Genomic DNA, 21,580 nt, shown 5'->3' with positions numbered 1-21,580 from the left:
TTTTTCCGTGTTTTTTTTCAAATGGTGCGTATACAGAAAACTTCAGACGGTAGCATTTTTTTCTCCCTAGTCAGTTCCTGGGAAAATTGCTTGGTTTTTCAATCAGAACTGATCCATTTCAAGCGCTACGTGTGTTTTCTCGGTTGTTTCTCTCTTCCAATCAACTGAATAAATAGAAACCATATAAAATATGAGTTTATTTTTATAGAAGAAATTGTTCCTGAAGTGTTTATTCTAGCAATTATAGAACTCTTACATCGTTGCCGTTTAAAGATATACAAGCTGGTTTGATTAAACTTTTTATTACGTTCGTTCGGACTCAATTTTTCTGAGTTTACTACTTTCGCTATAATACTGTATAACCATTTACATTATTTTGTCATCAATTTTTTTTTTCCAAAGATTTTTCGGAAATGATTGATATTGGAGAAAGAATGTTCACGGACTCTTCATGTAGGATGAGCTCTAAATTTTTTCTCCATAAATTTACTGTTTTTTTGAGATTTTTTCGAAATTCCGTTCTTATGGAATATTACTCGTTTGGGGAGAGGCGTAAAAAATCACCTTTTGAGAGACAGCATCGAGTACAACAAAAATCGATTTTTTTTTTCGTAGAGAATTTCTATGGGAGTGAAACAAATGGAAAAGAAAGATGATGTAATATTTGATAAGCATTGTGACATTTCTTCAGGCAGTCTAAGAAGAATTTTGCCGTAAAATTCAGCTTCTTTTTTAATGGTTTCTCTTTCTTTCTAAGGCGTAGTACGTATCCCAATATTACCCAGCTGTGAGGAAAATTGATGTTTTTCGTGATTCAAATGGTGTGTATACAGAAAAATTCAGAGTAAATATTCATTCTCTAGTCAGTTCATGAAAAATTGCTTGGTTTTTCAATCAAAACTGATCCATTTCAAGAAACGTGTGTTTTCTCGATTTTTTTTCTGTCTCGTCTAATCAATTGAATAAATAGAAACTATATAAAAATATGAAAGTTTATTTTTTATGGAAGATTTGGATCCCGAAGTATTTGTTTGAGTAATTATGAATTCTTACAGCATTATTGTTTGAAGATACGAGCTGGTTTTATTAAAATTTCTATTTACGTTTATGTTCGTTCGAACTTGATTTTTTGGAAGAGTTTACTATTTTACTACTTATACTACAATGTAATTATCCGCGGAACAGATATGAAGTATTTCTGCCATGGTTACCATGACCCTGTATTTTATGGAACATTCCGATAATTTTGGCCGTCCAAACTTTTTTTTTTATAAAATGCCTCGTTTTTTCCCTAATTTTTAACAAGGATTTGTTTGAAATCAAGGATTAAACGAGTTTTACGATTGACTGTATGAACTAAATTATGATAATTATGATCCTATATCATGGTTAATTACAGTAATGTATAAACATGCTAATCTCACATATTTGTCAAATGTATATATGTGTGCATTTTTTTTTTGGTGATTTTTTTTAACGAACGTGACGTGAGTGGCGTTTATTCACGCCCACTATTCACGATTTTCAGCGATAGCAGCAACACTTTACTTGCTTTTGATTCTTTTTCGTTGGCTATAATTGGTAAATTTGTTTGCCTTTAGCAATTCCTTTGATGGAAGGCTGTAATTGGCGGCTTCGCATGCCCGACATTTTTTTTTTTTTGGCTTAAATTGGCAACTTTACGCATAGGCGGCGATAGACTTGGAAGTCGGGGGGGGGCACGGTCATTATTGCTGGGGGGGCAAGATGATTATGATGTCGATTCATCTATGCATATATGCGTTAGATCAGTCGACTTCACCTTTGATGCTAGGAGGGCAATGCCCCCCCCCACGCACCCCCCCGTATCTCCGCCCATGACTCTACTTGCCTTTGGAAATTTTGTTGGCTGTAATTGGCAACTTTTCTTTGGCAATTTTTTGGCAGGAATTGGCAACTTTGCTTGCCTTTAACAATTCTCCGAGATAATAATTGGTGATATTCAAAATTTTCATGAAGGATATTGTCAGTCTACTCATGTGTCGGGCCAGAGTTTGTGCACCCCTGATTTACGTTATTGTGTCATAAAATTGTTTGAAAGTTTTTTTTTGAAAAGTTATTGATTAAAGAAAGAATGTTCACGGACTTTTCACAAGTAGAACAATTATTAAATTTTTTTCTCTATGAATTTAAACTATTTTTAAGGATGTTTTAAACATTTTTTATCCTCTGAATATTTTTGTATGAGTTTTGTATTTTGCTAGTACCTGCATTTTTCGGTGGTGATTTTTCTGAGTATTATTAGGGAAAGTTTACATACTCTCTTCCATGGGTAATAGTTGTGATCCTTAATACGGTATAATGCTAATTGTATAGACAAAAAATGCCATTCTCGACAAATCTGCTAATTATTGCTAAGATCGCTGAAAGCTGTTACGAATAAGAGGCTACTGCAAATCGCGGTAAACAAAAACGTATTTCAAGACAAAAAAATCATTACGATTGAGTCTTCATATTTCATCGAGAAGAATACGGGAAAATCGGATAAAAATGTGGTTAAGTACGGGACGTCACCCATTCTCACCGAAAACATTGCCATAAGTCAATAAAATCATCAATTGTTGCGGAAATAGCGGCCGATATACCAATGTATGAAAAATCTCAGGTTTTAGTAAATACAAATTCGAAAGAAAGCATCGTCGTAAAAACGAAACAGTTATATAAAATCAGTCGGAACGACCAGGAATGTCCCGGATTTTAAGGGACATTCCGTCGTTATATGCATTTAAATTTATGTGTCATGCGAAAAATGCGGGACATACGAGCACTGTGCTCATGCTGTAAGTTTGTGATTCATCGAATTGTTTCAGACATTTTACTGGCCCTTGGGTTCAAAAAGGTTGAGAAACGCTATTTTATAGCATTTGCATAAATTATATAGCATTTAGTTTCGAATCTGAAATCATCATTTAATTGGCAATGAATGATGTAAAATTATGTACTAGACACGTTCATTACTTAAGTATGAAAATCTTTCAGTCGTAGCGGAAAACACTGTAGATTCTGTGCTAACATCGACTAGCGTCTGGTACAACTCCAGTGTAAAACAACACACACACCCACTTATATATCTTACGCAACGTATCTCGGATCATGTTAATACACGGCTGGGAAGATTAATTGTTTGAACACACATAACTATTACCTCGCACTTGTAATTGGCGTCTTTCGAGTTGTTTATAATTAACCGAGAAAGCCTGGTGTTTTCCCGAAAATACATGAACGATAGCTATTTTAACACCCCGCTAATAAACAGATTACCGAAGTCATGTTACCGAAAACTATGTAAACATGGCAGAGAGGTGAGAGAATTGTTTCGCGGGTCGCTGGTTAATGAGCGGGAACGGGATGGTTTCGCGAACGGAACACGGGACGCCGAAAATTGTTAACACTTTGTTCGCATAAACTAATTAACTCTTTTTTTTTCGCTTTCTTCTTCGAATGCCGTTTTACGAGAGAATAACGCCTTATGAGAGAGTTTTATTTTTATCCTCTTTCGTTTTAACGCGTCATTCGTTAATATTGCACGAGTTTCCGCGGATTTCGTCGTTTGGAAACCGAACGTTCATCACCATCTTAAATGAAAAGAAGTTGGAGGAATGAAAGTAACCGACATTCCGCGGTGTAATTTAGTTATTTAACAGCTTATTTATTTCCAGAATAGTAAACGAAAATAATAAAGTTCCGGGAAACGTCTGCGTTTAGCGCGAGTTTTCTTCGATCATTTCACCGAGCTTAATGGAAGTTTCTGGAAATTAGAATGTAACATATGTCGCTTCTCTTGTCACGAGAAGCATTTCTTATGAAGTAACAGCGATTACTTGTTCCCAGTTTTGGATGATTGCATTTTGAATTCCACGAGGCAATTTGAATTTTTTTTTCTCAATTGGATACTCCATGTTTCTGTGTCTAAGGTCGAGATCACACTATGAAAGTTTTTTAGCTGGTTGATTCAGCTATTTGATGTTTTATTCCGTGATGTAATAACATGGTCAACAGTTAACAAATAATTAACATTTATTTAATTAACTTTTGAGAGCGAGAATCAAGCGACCGACTGATACAACAACAACAAGAAAACTCTACAATATTATAGTACATTCGAGAACATTGGTCAGAAACGTGAGCGCGTTTTAGCTAGTAGAGCCGAAGTGGGCGCGCGCGACACGACTGCCATCTCGAGGAATATTCGTCGCCACAATACTCCCCCCGTAGATTAAACGCCCGCCTGAAAACGGACTACGGGCTTAATTTTGCGGCCAGATTTCGTGTTACATGCATTAGGTATGGGCACATTAACAACACTGGGAAAGGGAGACTTGTTGGCTTCTTGCTGGATATATGCAGGCTTTACCCGATCAATAGAAACATAAACTTTCTTATTGTTAATTAGTAAGCAAAAATTTTTAGAGTCTCTAGATACGACATGATATGGTCCTTGATATGGAGGAACCAATGGACGTCTCACAGCATCAGTTCGTAGAAAGACGTGAGAACAATCCTTCAAGTCCTTTGACACGAATACTGCTTGTTTGGCATGGTTAGAAGCTGGTGTTGGTCGCAGTTTGGACATGTGTTGGCGAATCCTCTCGACGAATACAGGTGCTGGAACTGGCAGTTGGTCAGAACTTTGGATGAGTTCTCCGGGAAGTCTGAGGACAGTTCCGAAAACTAGTTCAGATGGTGATGATTGCAGATCTTCACGAACTGTTGATCGAAGAGATAGCAACACCAAAGGTAGAGCCTCGCTCCAATGCACTGGGTCTACTGCCATCAGAGCACTTTTCATGGTTCGATGAAATCTCTCTACCATCCCATTGGCTTGAGGATGGTAAGAGGTAGTGCGAATTCGCTGAACACCGAGTAATCTTGACAAGTGCTGGAAAAGATGAGATTCGAAATTCGTGCCCCGGTCAGTTGTGATGACATCAGGAATGCCATAACGGGACACCCAGCAATTGATGAATGCTGAAGCCGTAGTCTCGGCTGTTTGATCCGGAATAGGAACGGCTTCAGGCCAGCGTGTGTATCTATCGATGCAGGTGAGCAAGTAGGAATTCCCATTAGATGGCAGAAGGGGGCCGACAATGTCAAGATGGACATGGCGAAATCTGTCAGATGGAAGCGGATACTCTGCAAGAGGAGACCGCGTGTGCTTGTGAACCTTCACCTTTTGGCATGAAATGCACTGTCGACACCATGCAGAACAGTCTTTTCTCATGGATTGCCACACGAAACGTTGCTGCAGGAGCTTCAAAGTGGCCTTGGCACCAGGATGAGACAGTTTATGGATTTTGTCAAAGACAACCTTGCACCAGTTACTTGGAACGTAAGGTCTAACACGTCCATTAGAAACATCACAATAGATGGGTGTATTGCCAGTAGGGAAAGTCACAAGACGCAACTGAAGATTAGTGTTTGATGTTAGCAGATTTTGTAAGTCCTGATCATTTTGTTGATCAGCAGCCATGGAATCTAGGTCTAAAGAATCGGATAGTTTTATTTCGTTGATTCTAGATAATGTGTCAGCAATAACGTTTTCTTCACCCGATACGTGCCGAATATCAGTGGTGTACTGACTAATGAGTTCTAGATACCGTGTTTGACGAGCAGATGATTTCTCTAGCTTTTGATTGAACACAAATGTAAGAGGCTTGTGATCGCTGAAAATAACGACCTGTCTGCCTTCTAACATATGTTGGAAGTGTTTGACGGCCAAATAAATTGCCAAAAGTTCACGATCAAATGTGCTGTATTTTGTTTGAGTGGGAGAAAGTTTTTTAGAAAAAAAACCAAGAGGTTCAAGTCCTTTCTCAACCTTCTGTTGCAATACAGCGCCTGCTGCAAAGTCAGATGCATCGACCATCAGAACCAATTGAGCATGGGGCTCTGGGAATGCTAAAGCAGTGGCATCAACAATTAATTGTTTGCACGATTCAAAAGCTTCTTTAGTAGTGTCAGTCCAATCGATAGGGGTTTTGTCATTCTTACGTTTATTGCTTACGAGAGCATATAAACAAGATTGTTTTGTTGCAGCGTCCTTCAAAAATCGGTGGTAGAAATTTAGAACGGCAAGAAAATTTCTGAGTTCTTTAACTGTCTTAGGCAAGGGGTACTCGACTAAGGTACGAACTTTGTCAGGTAAGGGAGAAACTCCTTTTTCTGATACCAAGAATCCTAAAAAAGAAATTTCGGTAACTCCGAAAACGCATTTGTGCAAGTTGATTACTAGTCCAAAGTCCTGGAGTCTCTGGAAGAGCGTCTCTAAATGTTGCTTATGGGAAGAGTCATCCTCAGAAAAGATGAAGATATCGTCCAAATAAGCGAAACAAAAATCGAGATCGCGAAGAATGTTGTCAACAAAACGTTGAAATGTGCTTCCAGCATTTCGGAGACCATATGGCATCTTCAGAAATTCGAACAAGCCAATTGGAGTGGTTACAGCGGTTTTTTGAATGTCCTTGGGCTCGATGGGTATCTGCTGATAAGCCCTGACGAGGTCAACTTTTGAAAATATCTTCTTTCCTCGCAATCCCAGTATGAAGTCGTGGATATGGGGGAGCGGGTACTTATCAGCTACGGTAACTTTATTGAGCGCTCTGAAATCCCCACATATGCGCCAAGTACTGTCTTTCTTTTGCACAAAATGAATGGGGCTGGCCCATGGGCTTTTTGATGGCCTCAAAATACCTTGATTCATGAGCATTTGAAATTCGGTTTTCAAAGCAGCGAGTTTTTCGGGATTGAGTCTCCTCGGTTTCGAAAATACTGGAGGTCCGGTTGTTTCTATACAATGACTCAGCATGTCATAACCTGGCTTGATTTGGGGATTAGAGCCCAATAATTGGGGAAATTTACGTACAATGGCATCGTACTGTGATTTCCCATTGACAATAGATAAACTCGTATGTGGGCATTCAGCAAATGAACATACCGCTGATAAGGATGTTTCGTTATCGCGAATACACTTATTTTTGACGTCGACTAGTAAGTCGAATCGTTCAAGAAAATCGGCACCCAAAATTGGGGTAGAAATATCGGCAATAACGAAATTCCATGTAAATATTCGCCTCAACCCAAAATCAAGTTCTAGTCTGAGCTTACCGTAAGTCCGGATTTCAGAGCCGTTCGCTGCATACAGCTTGAATTCCGTAGGAAGACATTTCGAGGACGTTAGCCGTTTGGGAAAGCAACTAATAACTGCACCGCTGTCCACTAGAAATCGTGTTCGAGTTTTGCGTTCGAAGACGAAAAGTCGGCTTGTTGTACCACAGCCTGCCGCCGACGAAGCAGCTGCGCCGACTAGTTTCCCGTAGACCAGTTGCAAGGAGTGACACACTTGCGAGCCTTCTCGCCGAAATTGTTGTGGTACCAACACAGCCCTTGAGAACGTGCACTGGATCGGGATCGGTTTCTGGAACGGTTGCGAAAGCGAGTGCGGCTGCGACTCGAATGAGATGAATTGTTGCTGCCAAATTGTTGAAAAGCATTTTTCAGTTCGGCAATTTCTGTACGGAGGGTGCTGACCTCGGAATGAGAATCGACAGTCGCGACTACGGTACTGTTTCTGGATACCTCACAGACTTTATCGGCAATTGCAGTAAGCTTCCGAATATTTGTAGGTTCATCACTACAAGCACTGAGAATCTGCTGTACATGCGAGGGTAATCGTTGGGTCCACAACGTGCAGAGTGCGCTTTCGTTTAGTTTTCCACCGTTGAGACTTTCCATTTCACAAAGCAATTGTGATGGACGTTGATCACCTAAATGCAAATCGTTGAACAATAATCGAAGTCGTGAACTTTCCGATTGCTCGAAATATGCAAGCACGCGTTTTTTGAGCGTGTTATAGGCATCAGTGGTGGGTGGCTGAACGATAATGTCACGGACACATTTCAAAACGTTTGAATCTAATGACGCGACAACAGAATGGAATTTTGTTAAGTCATTAGAGATGCCAGAAACTAAAAATTGTGACTCCACTTGTGCAAACCACACGGCAGGATCCGTTTCCCAGAATGGAGGTGCCTTGAAAGCAACACGGCACAAATCGAAAGCACGTGCGTTGACATCAGCTTGAGATGATTGATCCTGTTGTGCATTCGGATTTGCCATGATCAATTAAGAGCAGTTCAGTTCACTAAATTGTTGAACGTGAAATAAAAGTTTCGCCTACCTGAAAAATATTAACGGCAAAAATCCGTGCTAATGAGAAGACCACATGGTGCTGATAAACGAAAGTAAAGCAGGTGCGATAATATCCATATTGAAACGGCCGGTTGTCACCAGTTTAGCTGGTTGATTCAGCTATTTGATGTTTTATTCCGTGATGTAATAACATGGTCAACAGTTAACAAATAATTAACATTTATTTAATTAACTTTTGAGAGCGAGAATCAAGCGACCGACTGATACAACAACAACAAGAAAACTCTACAATATTATACAGTACATTTCATTTTAAAAAAAGCGTGAGGACCTTGCGCAATAGAAGTGAAACTTTGGATTGTTAAATCTAATGACTGACTGCTAAACTATTTTGTTCGTGCCAGCTGAAACGAGATACAGTCGAATCCCGTTATAACGAACACCAAGAGACCGGAGAGATCACTTCAGAACGAAATTTCGTTATAAACGAATTCCAGGTTCATTGTAGCATTGTTCCTACGTAAACTTATTTGGGGGATTACAAATGTGTTCGTTAAAACGAGATTTTCGCTATAATGGTATTCGTTAAAACGGGATTCGACTGTATATAAACTGGTGACCAATGAAAAAATCGTAACCAGTCTTCAAAAAGCAAATGGTAGATGCCATACTCTAATACTGTTTTGATCAACCAGGCAATTTATTGGTTATAACTTAAAAATAGCTTCCAATTCAGAAATTAGCCCGTGATTATACTTGAATTTGAGAAAGCGTGCACTTTTCACAAAAAATCGTAACTCCGAGTACACGTAACTCTGGGTTAGCGTAAGTAGGGCTTTATTACTGAATACACCCCAACCTACACCAAACCAACCTTATTTCCTTTACCTTACACGTCCGACCGTCTTGAGTTAGATTAGTTTTACCCTACCGTTGTAGGGTGAGACAGCCTAGCGCTGCCGTTATGCAGTACTTCGTCCAATGCTACAGATCTGTATCTACAGCAAGAAACCAGGCGACGGATATTAAAATAGTGGCGCCGCTCTCGAATCTGACCTCTATGGCACTAGACTCGGGGATTTATCACGTATCGCCCCGACAGTTTTTGTACTGAACAGGACTGTAGCGTCAGATTTATTAAATATCTCGTATACCTTAATCGTGGGTCGGAGGTGCATCTACGAGATTACCCTTACACAGTCAAGTCTCTCTCAACAAACCCACCAACCCATCTGTTTCTCGAAACTTAATCACGCACACCAGTTATTAAACACAACCAGTTTTCAAGAAAAGTAAAGTTTTAACAGCTGGCTTATGCGAAGATATATTTAGGAAACAGAGAAAATTCAACTGAACTTGCGGGGAGTCAAACCCACGTTCTTTGAAAGATGTGACCACGTCCACAAAAGGACGTAAGTTCGATTCCCCGCAGAGCAATTGAATTTTTTCTCTGTTTCCTAAATATATCTTCGCAACAGCCAGCTATTAGAAATCTTCATATGGATAGCGGAGAGTGACATCATCATCAGTAACCGAAAGTTTTTCACTTTTTGTGACGGTGTTCTTTCACTCACAGAATTTCACTGCTATGTCTCGCTGAAGAAATTTCACTTCAAAAAGTATGAAGGTAGAAAACAAAAAACCCAACAAATGGCCTAACAATTTCGCTCACATGTTAAAGCTAAGAATCTCTTAACATTGCCAAAAGTTCACGATCAAATGTGCTGTATTTTGTTTGAGTGGGAGAAAGTTTTTTAGAAAAAAAACCAAGAGGTTCAAGTCCTTTCTCAACCTTCTGTTGCAATACAGCGCCTGCTGCAAAGTCAGATGCATCGACCATCAGAACCAATTGAGCATGGGGCTCTGGGAATGCTAAAGCAGTGGCATCAACAATTAATTGTTTGCACGATTCAAAAGCTTCTTTAGTAGTGTCAGTCCAATCGATAGGGGTTTTGTCATTCTTACGTTTATTGCTTACGAGAGCATATAAACAAGATTGTTTTGTTGCAGCGTCCTTCAAAAATCGGTGGTAGAAATTTAGAACGGCAAGAAAATTTCTGAGTTCTTTAACTGTCTTAGGCAAGGGGTACTCGACTAAGGTACGAACTTTGTCAGGTAAGGGAGAAACTCCTTTTTCTGATACCAAGAATCCTAAAAAAGAAATTTCGGTAACTCCGAAAACGCATTTGTGCAAGTTGATTACTAGTCCAAAGTCCTGGAGTCTCTGGAAGAGCGTCTCTAAATGTTGCTTATGGGAAGAGTCATCCTCAGAAAAGATGAAGATATCGTCCAAATAAGCGAAACAAAAATCGAGATCGCGAAGAATGTTGTCAACAAAACGTTGAAATGTGCTTCCAGCATTTCGGAGACCATATGGCATCTTCAGAAATTCGAACAAGCCAATTGGAGTGGTTACAGCGGTTTTTTGAATGTCCTTGGGCTCGATGGGTATCTGCTGATAAGCCCTGACGAGGTCAACTTTTGAAAATATCTTCTTTCCTCGCAATCCCAGTATGAAGTCGTGGATATGGGGGAGCGGGTACTTATCAGCTACGGTAACTTTATTGAGCGCTCTGAAATCCCCACATATGCGCCAAGTACTGTCTTTCTTTTGCACAAAATGAATGGGGCTGGCCCATGGGCTTTTTGATGGCCTCAAAATACCTTGATTCATGAGCATTTGAAATTCGGTTTTCAAAGCAGCGAGTTTTTCGGGATTGAGTCTCCTCGGTTTCGAAAATACTGGAGGTCCGGTTGTTTCTATACAATGACTCAGCATGTCATAACCTGGCTTGATTTGGGGATTAGAGCCCAATAATTGGGGAAATTTACGTACAATGGCATCGTACTGTGATTTCCCATTGACAATAGATAAACTCGTATGTGGGCATTCAGCAAATGAACATACCGCTGATAAGGATGTTTCGTTATCGCGAATACACTTATTTTTGACGTCGACTAGTAAGTCGAATCGTTCAAGAAAATCGGCACCCAAAATTGGGGTAGAAATATCGGCAATAACGAAATTCCATGTAAATATTCGCCTCAACCCAAAATCAAGTTCTAGTCTGAGCTTACCGTAAGTCCGGATTTCAGAGCCGTTCGCTGCATACAGCTTGAATTCCGTAGGAAGACATTTCGAGGACGTTAGCCGTTTGGGAAAGCAACTAATAACTGCACCGCTGTCCACTAGAAATCGTGTTCGAGTTTTGCGTTCGAAGACGAAAAGTCGGCTTGTTGTACCACAGCCTGCCGCCGACGAAGCAGCTGCGCCGACTAGTTTCCCGTAGACCAGTTGCAAGGAGTGACACACTTGCGAGCCTTCTCGCCGAAATTGTTGTGGTACCAACACAGCCCTTGAGAACGTGCACTGGATCGGGATCGGTTTCTGGAACGGTTGCGAAAGCGAGTGCGGCTGCGACTCGAATGAGATGAATTGTTGCTGCCAAATTGTTGAAAAGCATTTTTCAGTTCGGCAATTTCTGTACGGAGGGTGCTGACCTCGGAATGAGAATCGACAGTCGCGACTACGGTACTGTTTCTGGATACCTCACAGACTTTATCGGCAATTGCAGTAAGCTTCCGAATATTTGTAGGTTCATCACTACAAGCACTGAGAATCTGCTGTACATGCGAGGGTAATCGTTGGGTCCACAACGTGCAGAGTGCGCTTTCGTTTAGTTTTCCACCGTTGAGACTTTCCATTTCACAAAGCAATTGTGATGGACGTTGATCACCTAAATGCAAATCGTTGAACAATAATCGAAGTCGTGAACTTTCCGATTGCTCGAAATATGCAAGCACGCGTTTTTTGAGCGTGTTATAGGCATCAGTGGTGGGTGGCTGAACGATAATGTCACGGACACATTTCAAAACGTTTGAATCTAATGACGCGACAACAGAATGGAATTTTGTTAAGTCATTAGAGATGCCAGAAACTAAAAATTGTGACTCCACTTGTGCAAACCACACGGCAGGATCCGTTTCCCAGAATGGAGGTGCCTTGAAAGCAACACGGCACAAATCGAAAGCACGTGCGTTGACATCAGCTTGAGATGATTGATCCTGTTGTGCATTCGGATTTGCCATGATCAATTAAGAGCAGTTCAGTTCACTAAATTGTTGAACGTGAAATAAAAGTTTCGCCTACCTGAAAAATATTAACGGCAAAAATCCGTGCTAATGAGAAGACCACATGGTGCTGATAAACGAAAGTAAAGCAGGTGCGATAATATCCATATTGAAACGGCCGGTTGTCACCAGTTTAGCTGGTTGATTCAGCTATTTGATGTTTTATTCCGTGATGTAATAACATGGTCAACAGTTAACAAATAATTAACATTTATTTAATTAACTTTTGAGAGCGAGAATCAAGCGACCGACTGATACAACAACAACAAGAAAACTCTACAATATTATACAGTACATTTCATTTTAAAAAAAGCGTGAGGACCTTGCGCAATAGAAGTGAAACTTTGGATTGTTAAATCTAATGACTGACTGCTAAACTATTTTGTTCGTGCCAGCTGAAACGAGATACAGTCGAATCCCGTTATAACGAACACCAAGAGACCGGAGAGATCACTTCAGAACGAAATTTCGTTATAAACGAATTCCAGGTTCATTGTAGCATTGTTCCTACGTAAACTTATTTGGGGGATTACAAATGTGTTCGTTAAAACGAGATTTTCGCTATAATGGTATTCGTTAAAACGGGATTCGACTGTATATAAACTGGTGACCAATGAAAAAATCGTAACCAGTCTTCAAAAAGCAAATGGTAGATGCCATACTCTAATACTGTTTTGATCAACCAGGCAATTTATTGGTTATAACTTAAAAATAGCTTCCAATTCAGAAATTAGCCCGTGATTATACTTGAATTTGAGAAAGCGTGCACTTTTCACAAAAAATCGTAACTCCGAGTACACGTAACTCTGGGTTAGCGTAAGTAGGGCTTTATTACTGAATACACCCCAACCTACACCAAACCAACCTTATTTCCTTTACCTTACACGTCCGACCGTCTTGAGTTAGATTAGTTTTACCCTACCGTTGTAGGGTGAGACAGCCTAGCGCTGCCGTTATGCAGTACTTCGTCCAATGCTACAGATCTGTATCTACAGCAAGAAACCAGGCGACGGATATTAAAATAGTGGCGCCGCTCTCGAATCTGACCTCTATGGCACTAGACTCGGGGATTTATCACGTATCGCCCCGACAGTTTTTGTACTGAACAGGACTGTAGCGTCAGATTTATTAAATATCTCGTATACCTTAATCGTGGGTCGGAGGTGCATCTACGAGATTACCCTTACACAGTCAAGTCTCTCTCAACAAACCCACCAACCCATCTGTTTCTCGAAACTTAATCACGCACACCAGTTATTAAACACAACCAGTTTTCAAGAAAAGTAAAGTTTTAACAGCTGGCTTATGCGAAGATATATTTAGGAAACAGAGAAAATTCAACTGAACTTGCGGGGAGTCAAACCCACGTTCTTTGAAAGATGTGACCACGTCCACAAAAGGACGTAAGTTCGATTCCCCGCAGAGCAATTGAATTTTTTCTCTGTTTCCTAAATATATCTTCGCAACAGCCAGCTATTAGAAATCTTCATATGGATAGCGGAGAGTGACATCATCATCAGTAACCGAAAGTTTTTCACTTTTTGTGACGGTGTTCTTTCACTCACAGAATTTCACTGCTATGTCTCGCTGAAGAAATTTCACTTCAAAAAGTATGAAGGTAGAAAACAAAAAACCCAACAAATGGCCTAACAATTTCGCTCACATGTTAAAGCTAAGAATCTCTTAACACACATCTCTTTTAAATTAGTTAGAGACGTACTTTTTCGGGCATTTGAGTATGTTTTTGAATTTGTAGTGGCAGAGAGTGCATAGCTGGAATGAATATGTTTAATACGGTGACGCATGTTACGACGGGCTTCAATCATTCATAGGTTCGCCTTCCCGTTATGAAGTTAAGAAACCTAAGAAATATAATTTCAATTGGTACACAGGGAAAACACCTAGTTATGGACGCCGGTGAAGAGTGACGAACATTTGAATCCCGGATTCGGTTTGAAGTTTTCTACAATAGTTATATAATCTACAGTTGGAAATAGACTTGAAATCCCTACTACTACTACTACCAAACCATACATGTACCTCTTCCATATTCCTCTGCGGAACTTCTAACGAATTGATACATGTTGGAATGTGCATATCCGTGTTGTGAACCTAACGTGGAACTTGTTTGTTCCACTCCACTTAATGCTTGTTACAGTGCTGCCATCTGCCTCCTATTTTTCGAACTATGTGTGAAGTGTGTCAACCAATGATTGAAGATTTTGCTGTTGTAAGCCTGCTGCTCTCTGTGGCGAGACTTTTCAACCGGAAGATCGGCTTACATTCTCACCTCGAGGTAAGGAACCATAGAAAACCAACTTAGGCGACCACCATTGTAGCGATGGTGGGGTTTGAACCCGGCCACCGCAATGAGAGTCCATCACTATATGACCCCTCGACCACCGCAGCGGCACTTGAAAGGCTTGGGGGAGGGCACCACATTATGATGATGATTAATGTCAATATACATTATATCAGTCGCTGTGGGCGACGCCATTGACGCTGAGGGGTGGGGGGAGAATGCCCTCATGCGCTTCACCCACCGTATATCCATCTATCATAACCTAACATTCCAACATGTACTAATTCGTTAGAAGTTTCGCAGAGGATTATGGACTATGGACGAAGTACATGTGTGGTATAATAGTATAGTCTAGTCGAAATCTGACTGTGATACACCGTGATATATGAAGCTATTCTGCTCACTACACATGGACGCACAGCTTCAAGAGCTGGCGCTGCGCGATCTTGTGGACATTATGCTCGACTCTCATCGCGAGGATCCAGGTTTGAAGCCCGTTGGTGGTACTTTAATGGTCGGCTGAAGTTTGTTTTTAGCGGTTTTACCAACTTCAAGGTGCGAATGTGAGCCGTTCCCCCATTTGAAGAACTCTCTCCGCAGAGAGCTGGCAGATCTGCAACATGATACTTACGTGGTAAGAAAAATCTGTCATTTGCTATTTGCACTTCAAAACAGGAAAGGTAGATGGCAGCACATGTATACCACGAAACTAACATAACTCTGACGACATGAATACGTTGAGGCCACGCATATGCATAAATACACAGAACATTTTGACGTGAATACGTCTTTCAAATCACCTGACGATACTTTACCGTACACCAACTCCGATCATATATCGCCATACGGCAATTTCCAACCACTAGAGTTGGGTTGGAAATGAAGGCTCCACTTAACGGTCACCCTAAGCTCGGTAAGTAAAGAACTTGTTTCTGATGTTCTTCCCCGGATCCGAACCGGTGGACCTTCATGGTGGAAGACGAGCATCTTACCACTCCACCACTTGGACTCCATACGATACTGGTAGCATTCGCAAAAAATTGCGTGACTAAATTCTTGAAATGCTTATATTCAAGTGCCTAACGCAAGTCAGAAGCAATGGTATCGTCAGATGCACATGGCGATATGTGCACCCAGTGTATGATATCACTCCAGTTTCAATATCTCTTCCCATCAGCAGGCCTGCGGCACTGATTCGTAACAATTTTTTTTCCCGCTGTATCTCGAGAAGTTCACAACGAAAACAGAGGATAATCGTGTCGTTTGTTAGCTACGCCAAAATCAAAACCGATGAAAAGGCTGGCGTGTCATTATCGTCGGCTTTGACATAGTTTCATTATGTCTGTTTCTAACACGTGATTAACGGCACCAAAAACGTATTCACGTCATGTTTTGCGGCCGTGTCTTATGACAAAGCCTACCTCAATGTTTCTTTTCAACTGAGACGAGGAGGGAGTCTCGTGGTTGCGACGAACAGTGACTCATGTTTGTGAATAGACCTTAAATATGATGAGAAACAAAAACAATTATTATTTTTATTTTTTTGTAGAATCGATTACACTTAATCTTTTCCGATATAAATCAGAATTCTTCTATAGAATTCTTCTAATCAGAATTTTGATTTATATCGGAAAAGATTTAGTGTAATCGATTCTACAAAAAAATAAAAATAATAATTGTTTTTAAAATTTCACTAAGGATAGATTTCAAAGAGTCATAATTACATAATGTTTCTCATAAAAGTCAAGACAATATTCCTCCAGGCAATTATCTATTCCGAAATAGTTTAAAAAAAAAGAATAGCAAAATTAAAAACACTGGGAAACCATTGAGGAAGCGAAACCGCAGAATAAATGTCGGTAACGGTATTTCTCGGATAAGTAGATTTTCCTTCCGAATCGCTCCCAGACAAAATAAGTTTCAGACCATTAATTTCTACTAAACCAGGATATCGTCGAAATTTAATGTATTTATTTGAAATAGCCGGAAGGTTTTGTTCTGGTGTTCTGCGAGGAATTCAAATCTCAATCAAGAATTATTGGCGAGAGAGCGTCTCTGCAAGACGAATTTCTCCTACAGTGAGATGGAGATACGGTATAGAGAGATCTAGATAAATGTAAGGGTAATAATGTATATTATTCGAGATGCATAAATTTAGGTATTGTCTAAAGGTGACGAATTGTACTGTTGTTCATGTGAAAATTTTTTTTAAAGGAATTGTAGTGTATGTCTTATTAACCCCGCTATTATAATTCCTGAACCGTTAGTCTGGTTCAGGGTTTCCAAAACTATGGGTCGCAACTTCTGAGGGGTTCGAGTTATTAAACTAGGGAGTCGAGAGGAAATTTTCAAAAGAAAAACAATTGATAAGAAATTTATTTTCATATATCGCATCGTAAATACAGCTATTTATAACAAGTGAGGAATGAGCCTTGAAATTCAAAAAAATTACTTTTCCGTAATTCAGTAAAATAATGCATTTTTCCCCTTGTATTACAATAATTTTTACTGAATGCGACTGTAGGACTCAAGGACTGTGTAAGAAATTGAATCGTATATATTTTAAAGGAATGCTATTTTTGATTTGAATGGCTTCTAGTATAATGTGTGATAATATTTGAAACATTTCTTCAGATTGGAACCTACTCCTATATGACTATAAAGAGTTGGTTATGGAATAACGATGAAGTCACACCTTGTTTAAGGTTACATAAAATGAAACTCGGTTGAGTACATTTATTAAGATTGGCACAAAATGTATGCGATGATGTGGCAGAATTACTAAAGCAAACGATCTATAAGGAATCGGGATACAATTTTCTTAGGCTGTAAAAAGTCACCACGGGCATCTAACTTCTTGAGAAACATATCACCACTGAATAAGGATTATAGATGGTTCGTTACAACGGTAAATTGAGGAAGAGCTGCATAAAGCCAAAATGAATGATGAATTAAACCAGTGCTCTTCAACCTTTATGACACTGCGGGTCAAAAAAAAAAACTTCAACAAAGCCCGAGGGGCCAACAAGATATACTGCCGTGTGATTCACACAGTGGCGTCTATACGGGTAGGCGAATGGAGTCCCGAGTGAGACAAGGGCTCTAAAGTTATTGGAAAATTTTACTTTTTCTGAGATTAATTTTTTCATTGATTCTGATTATTCATTGATTCCGAATTTTCATTAATATTTTGGAAATGTTTTCATTAATATTTTAATCTACTGCTGTGTGCAGTAATGAGTCATTTGCCGCCGTTGGCGTTGTGGTAATTCTTCGGTGATTTTAGAAATAGTTGGTAACTTTACTTACTTTTGGCATCATTTTTGGCAATAACTAGTGATATCCCGTATTTCCGTACTTGGAAACCCACTATTCCGTGTTTTTTTTTTCTAGAAATATGGTTAGTTTATGCTAGTGACAATTCTACAGCCACTGATATGTCACCAGGTGACTTTTATTCGTTCAGATCTTCTTGAAACCTTTAAAAACACGTAAATGAGCAAGAGAATTGAAATGCAAAAAAACCACATCACGTAAAACATGCCGGTCGCTTACCATGATGACTTTATACATATTGCCCAATGTGTCGTTGTAGTGGACCAACCAGTCTGTACCCAGGGACGGTATTCACTATTTTCTCAAAAATTTGGTCACCTCTCTGAATGCCTATAATGAACTTTTCTTTCAAGTTACGCATACAGTTCAATGTAATTTTTAATTTAATAATAGGCTATTAATTGAAATTGTTTATGAAAGTGATTTTTAGGGAAAAAAAATTAAACCTAAAAGTTCCCCCCTTTTCAAGAATGTTGAAAAATGAATGATAGCATTCAGTAACTTTCAGGTTGGTTCGTGGAGACAAAAAAAAAAGTATTTTCAACAACCAAAAACAACAAAAAGGTCAAAATAATAACTATACTGCGAATAATTTTCAATTATAGATCATCTTAGACAGTTTAGTAAACAGTTAAATCGGTTGCACGAATTCAACAGCCATTTTGTATCTGTCATGTAATACATCAATTCTTACGGATTTTTTGAGTGTAGAACCAGAATCCGCTGTTAAAAATGCACTGACACGTAAGGCGTGTTAGCGCATCTAATTCTATATTTAATTCTACAGCGTGTCTAAATTCTATGTAATTTAGATTTTTAAATATGTTTTTTTTTAAGATTCTTCGGTTGATTATTGAGAAATATCGTGACGAAATAAATTTATAAAATTAAATCTGGGACTATCCTAAACTATTTGTAATCACACATAACACAGGGAATCTGTAATTCGGAAAGAACTAAATCACTAACGGACAGTGGATCACATACACAGAAACGTACGATTTTATAGAAGAGTGCAGACCTGATTACGACATATCACCTAACGTCATAGAGTAGAAGGACAAGAAATTACTTTAATTACTGCTTTCTTAACAGCAAGCTAAATTTTTGAGTTCTAGGTTGAAAAAGTGAATTCTTCTGCTGAAGGAACAAAGATTTCAAGTTTCAGATCAAGAAGTGACTGTTTTTCTATAGATTTTGGAATTTAATGTCTGTATGTTTCGACATCAAAGGACTGATGATGGAAATGGGTGTCCATAATATACCCCACAGGAAAGGTGACTATTTGAGCCGTCCAGTTGCAAAACTCGTTAAGCGACAACCATATTTTTTCACAGAAAGTGAAAAAGAAACTTTTGTACAGTATATCTTTTGAGCTGACGCTTGTTAAAATGTTAATGCTGTGAAGTTAAAATTTTAAATTCCAAGCAGCCAGTTCTAAAAATATACTCTACAAAAGTTTCTTTTTCACTTTCTGTGAAAAAGTCTGATTGGCGCTTAACGCGTTTTGCAACTGGACGACTTGCAAAACAACTAATCAGAAACAGAAATATTCAGAAATTACAAGTAAAATCAGCCTAAAAGCACTATTATTGCTTAATGGTAACGACTTTTAGTGCCTGTAGCTTATGCAGTAGACAAAAGAGTAACATGTGAAGGCATGACTCTGCTACTGGAGGCAATCAGATGTGAAAATCATGGATGCCGATACGTTATGATGGTTGCTGCACTTTTCACATGTTTACAGGGTAGATTCACAAAATACTGTTGCTTCCTTTTCTGTCTATGGGACAGCACAGACACCAAAAGCCACTACGAAGCCAAGGAGTGGCCCTAAAGAATATTATATATCATTGGAAAGGAATAATGTAAGAAAATACTCCATTGGTTGACTCAAGTAACAACATTTTACTTTCACTTCATGTCCAGTTGGGCGTAATTGAAGATTAGATAAAGGTCAGTTTTTTAATCATTTAAACGAAATATTTCTCAAATTTTATGAGGGAAGGCTGAAGGAGCATATTTGGTGGACATTAAATCAGAAACCTGTTGAAAGATCCAACTTTCGATACCAAGCTGGGAAATCATGAATTAGCTGCTTAGTCCTGTTTCAAAATAGTTACGTTATCTACAGCTCTATTGGCAATAGAAAAGACGATAACTATGTTTCCATAGTGAGGGATTTGCTAGACAACAAGAACATGGGATCCAAGATGTCACTAAAAATTCACATTTATTCTGATTTGTTTCCAAAATTGTGGGCGCTTTTAGCGACGAACAATTTGAACGCTTCTACCAAAGCATCCTCACTACAAAGGATAGTTATCAGAGGCATTGGAAGCCTCTAATGATAAGATAATACTGTTGATATTTTAATCAGGGTGATTGATGATGCACTGCAAAAGAAGAAATGCACTCGTCTCATTTTTACAAATAAAATGCTCGATAAAATTTAGAAATATATTATTAATTTGCGTGCTTTTACAGAAACATTAACTGGAAAATATCAGTAAACTCTGAAAGTTTTTTTTTTTTACTTAATTCAAAACCAGTCAATGTTAGCCAACATTGTATTTTTGTATTGTTGTGATAATTGTGTATCTCAGAAATGTGACGTGAGAGAGAAATACTGATTTTTTTTAAATTGAATTCAGCACCCCAAAATTAGGTAAATCCACCCATTTGCTGAGCAGATACATCAAAAAAGTTTCATTTTGTTGACTAGAGTGTTATCAAAAATATTATACTTCAATGAGGTTTATTATCTCCAAGAAAACAATTTCTCAGGAAGCCCAACAAATATTTTAGTCAACAGAGAGGAGAGAAAATTACACAACATCCGTACCACGTGTGAGTAATGAAAAACACGAGTGTGTTCGTAAAAGATAACTCCCGTGTTATCACATGTTCTTTTTTTTTTTCCAGCTCCTGATAACACTTTGATGATAAACAGAAACGATTATCACTTCACGTAACCGTAATTCCAAAAAATAAATAAATAATAGCCGAAACAAAATAATTTATAAAAATTCAACTTACGCCGTCATTAGTCTTCTGATTTGATGAGAAAAAAAATCGAGAAATAATCCTTTTATTTCTTTTTCCTAGTTTCAAGGAAATTCCAGAAAAGATGTGGAGAAAGGTAATGTTATAAGGTCCATTCAACTTTTTCTCGTGCTGTTGACGATGCGCACAAACATTGAAATAGAGATACGGACGAACGAGCGAAACTGAGATCCTAACCCTCTTGTTGCTTCAGCTAAAAGTGAAGTAGCATTCCGCGTGGCGCGATCTCGTTAACAGGTATTCCTCCTACTCTTTTCATGGGAACAGAACAGCTGCGCATGCGTATCACCCCCACGAAATAAAAACAACAATGTTAAGGATGTCGAGAGGAAAATGAAATAAAACAGAAATGTATGTAGTATGTGTAGCCCCCGACCTTCTCCTTCAAGGTAGTAAGAAATATTGTTATAGTCCAAGAATTATTTTTCCTATATCTTATTCAACGAAGAAAAAGTAAGGGAGAAAGTCATTATTAACTTAATATAGTACCGGGGTCACATAAATTTCACTAATTACGAACGAGTTTCTTACTTATGGTGAATAAAAATTTCGTCTGTG

General features: G+C 38.8%; 1 protein-coding gene across 1 annotated transcript in view; it reads right to left on the bottom strand.

The window, feature by feature from the left end:
- The window catches only part of LOC149077114 (phosrestin-2-like), a 133,475-nt gene extending 112,272 nt beyond the window's left edge, over nucleotides 1-21,203 (bottom strand). Inside the window, exon 1 of the mRNA XM_089242691.1 lies at nucleotides 20,996-21,203. Coding sequence (XP_089098817.1) covers nucleotides 20,996-21,003 — 8 coding nt within the window. The 5' untranslated portion in view covers nucleotides 21,004-21,203. The remainder of the gene's footprint in view (nucleotides 1-20,995) is intronic.
- Between the last annotated feature and the right edge of the window lie 377 nt (nucleotides 21,204-21,580).

This window comes from Pholcus phalangioides, unplaced genomic scaffold (genome assembly GCF_987345545.1).
Source record: "Pholcus phalangioides strain wild (caught in Gottingen) unplaced genomic scaffold, Ppha-v1.0 ptg000015l_1, whole genome shotgun sequence".
Taxonomy (NCBI): domain Eukaryota; kingdom Metazoa; phylum Arthropoda; class Arachnida; order Araneae; family Pholcidae; genus Pholcus; species Pholcus phalangioides.
Note: the sequence above shows the minus strand (reverse complement) of the source record. Positions and strands in the feature narration are given on the sequence as shown.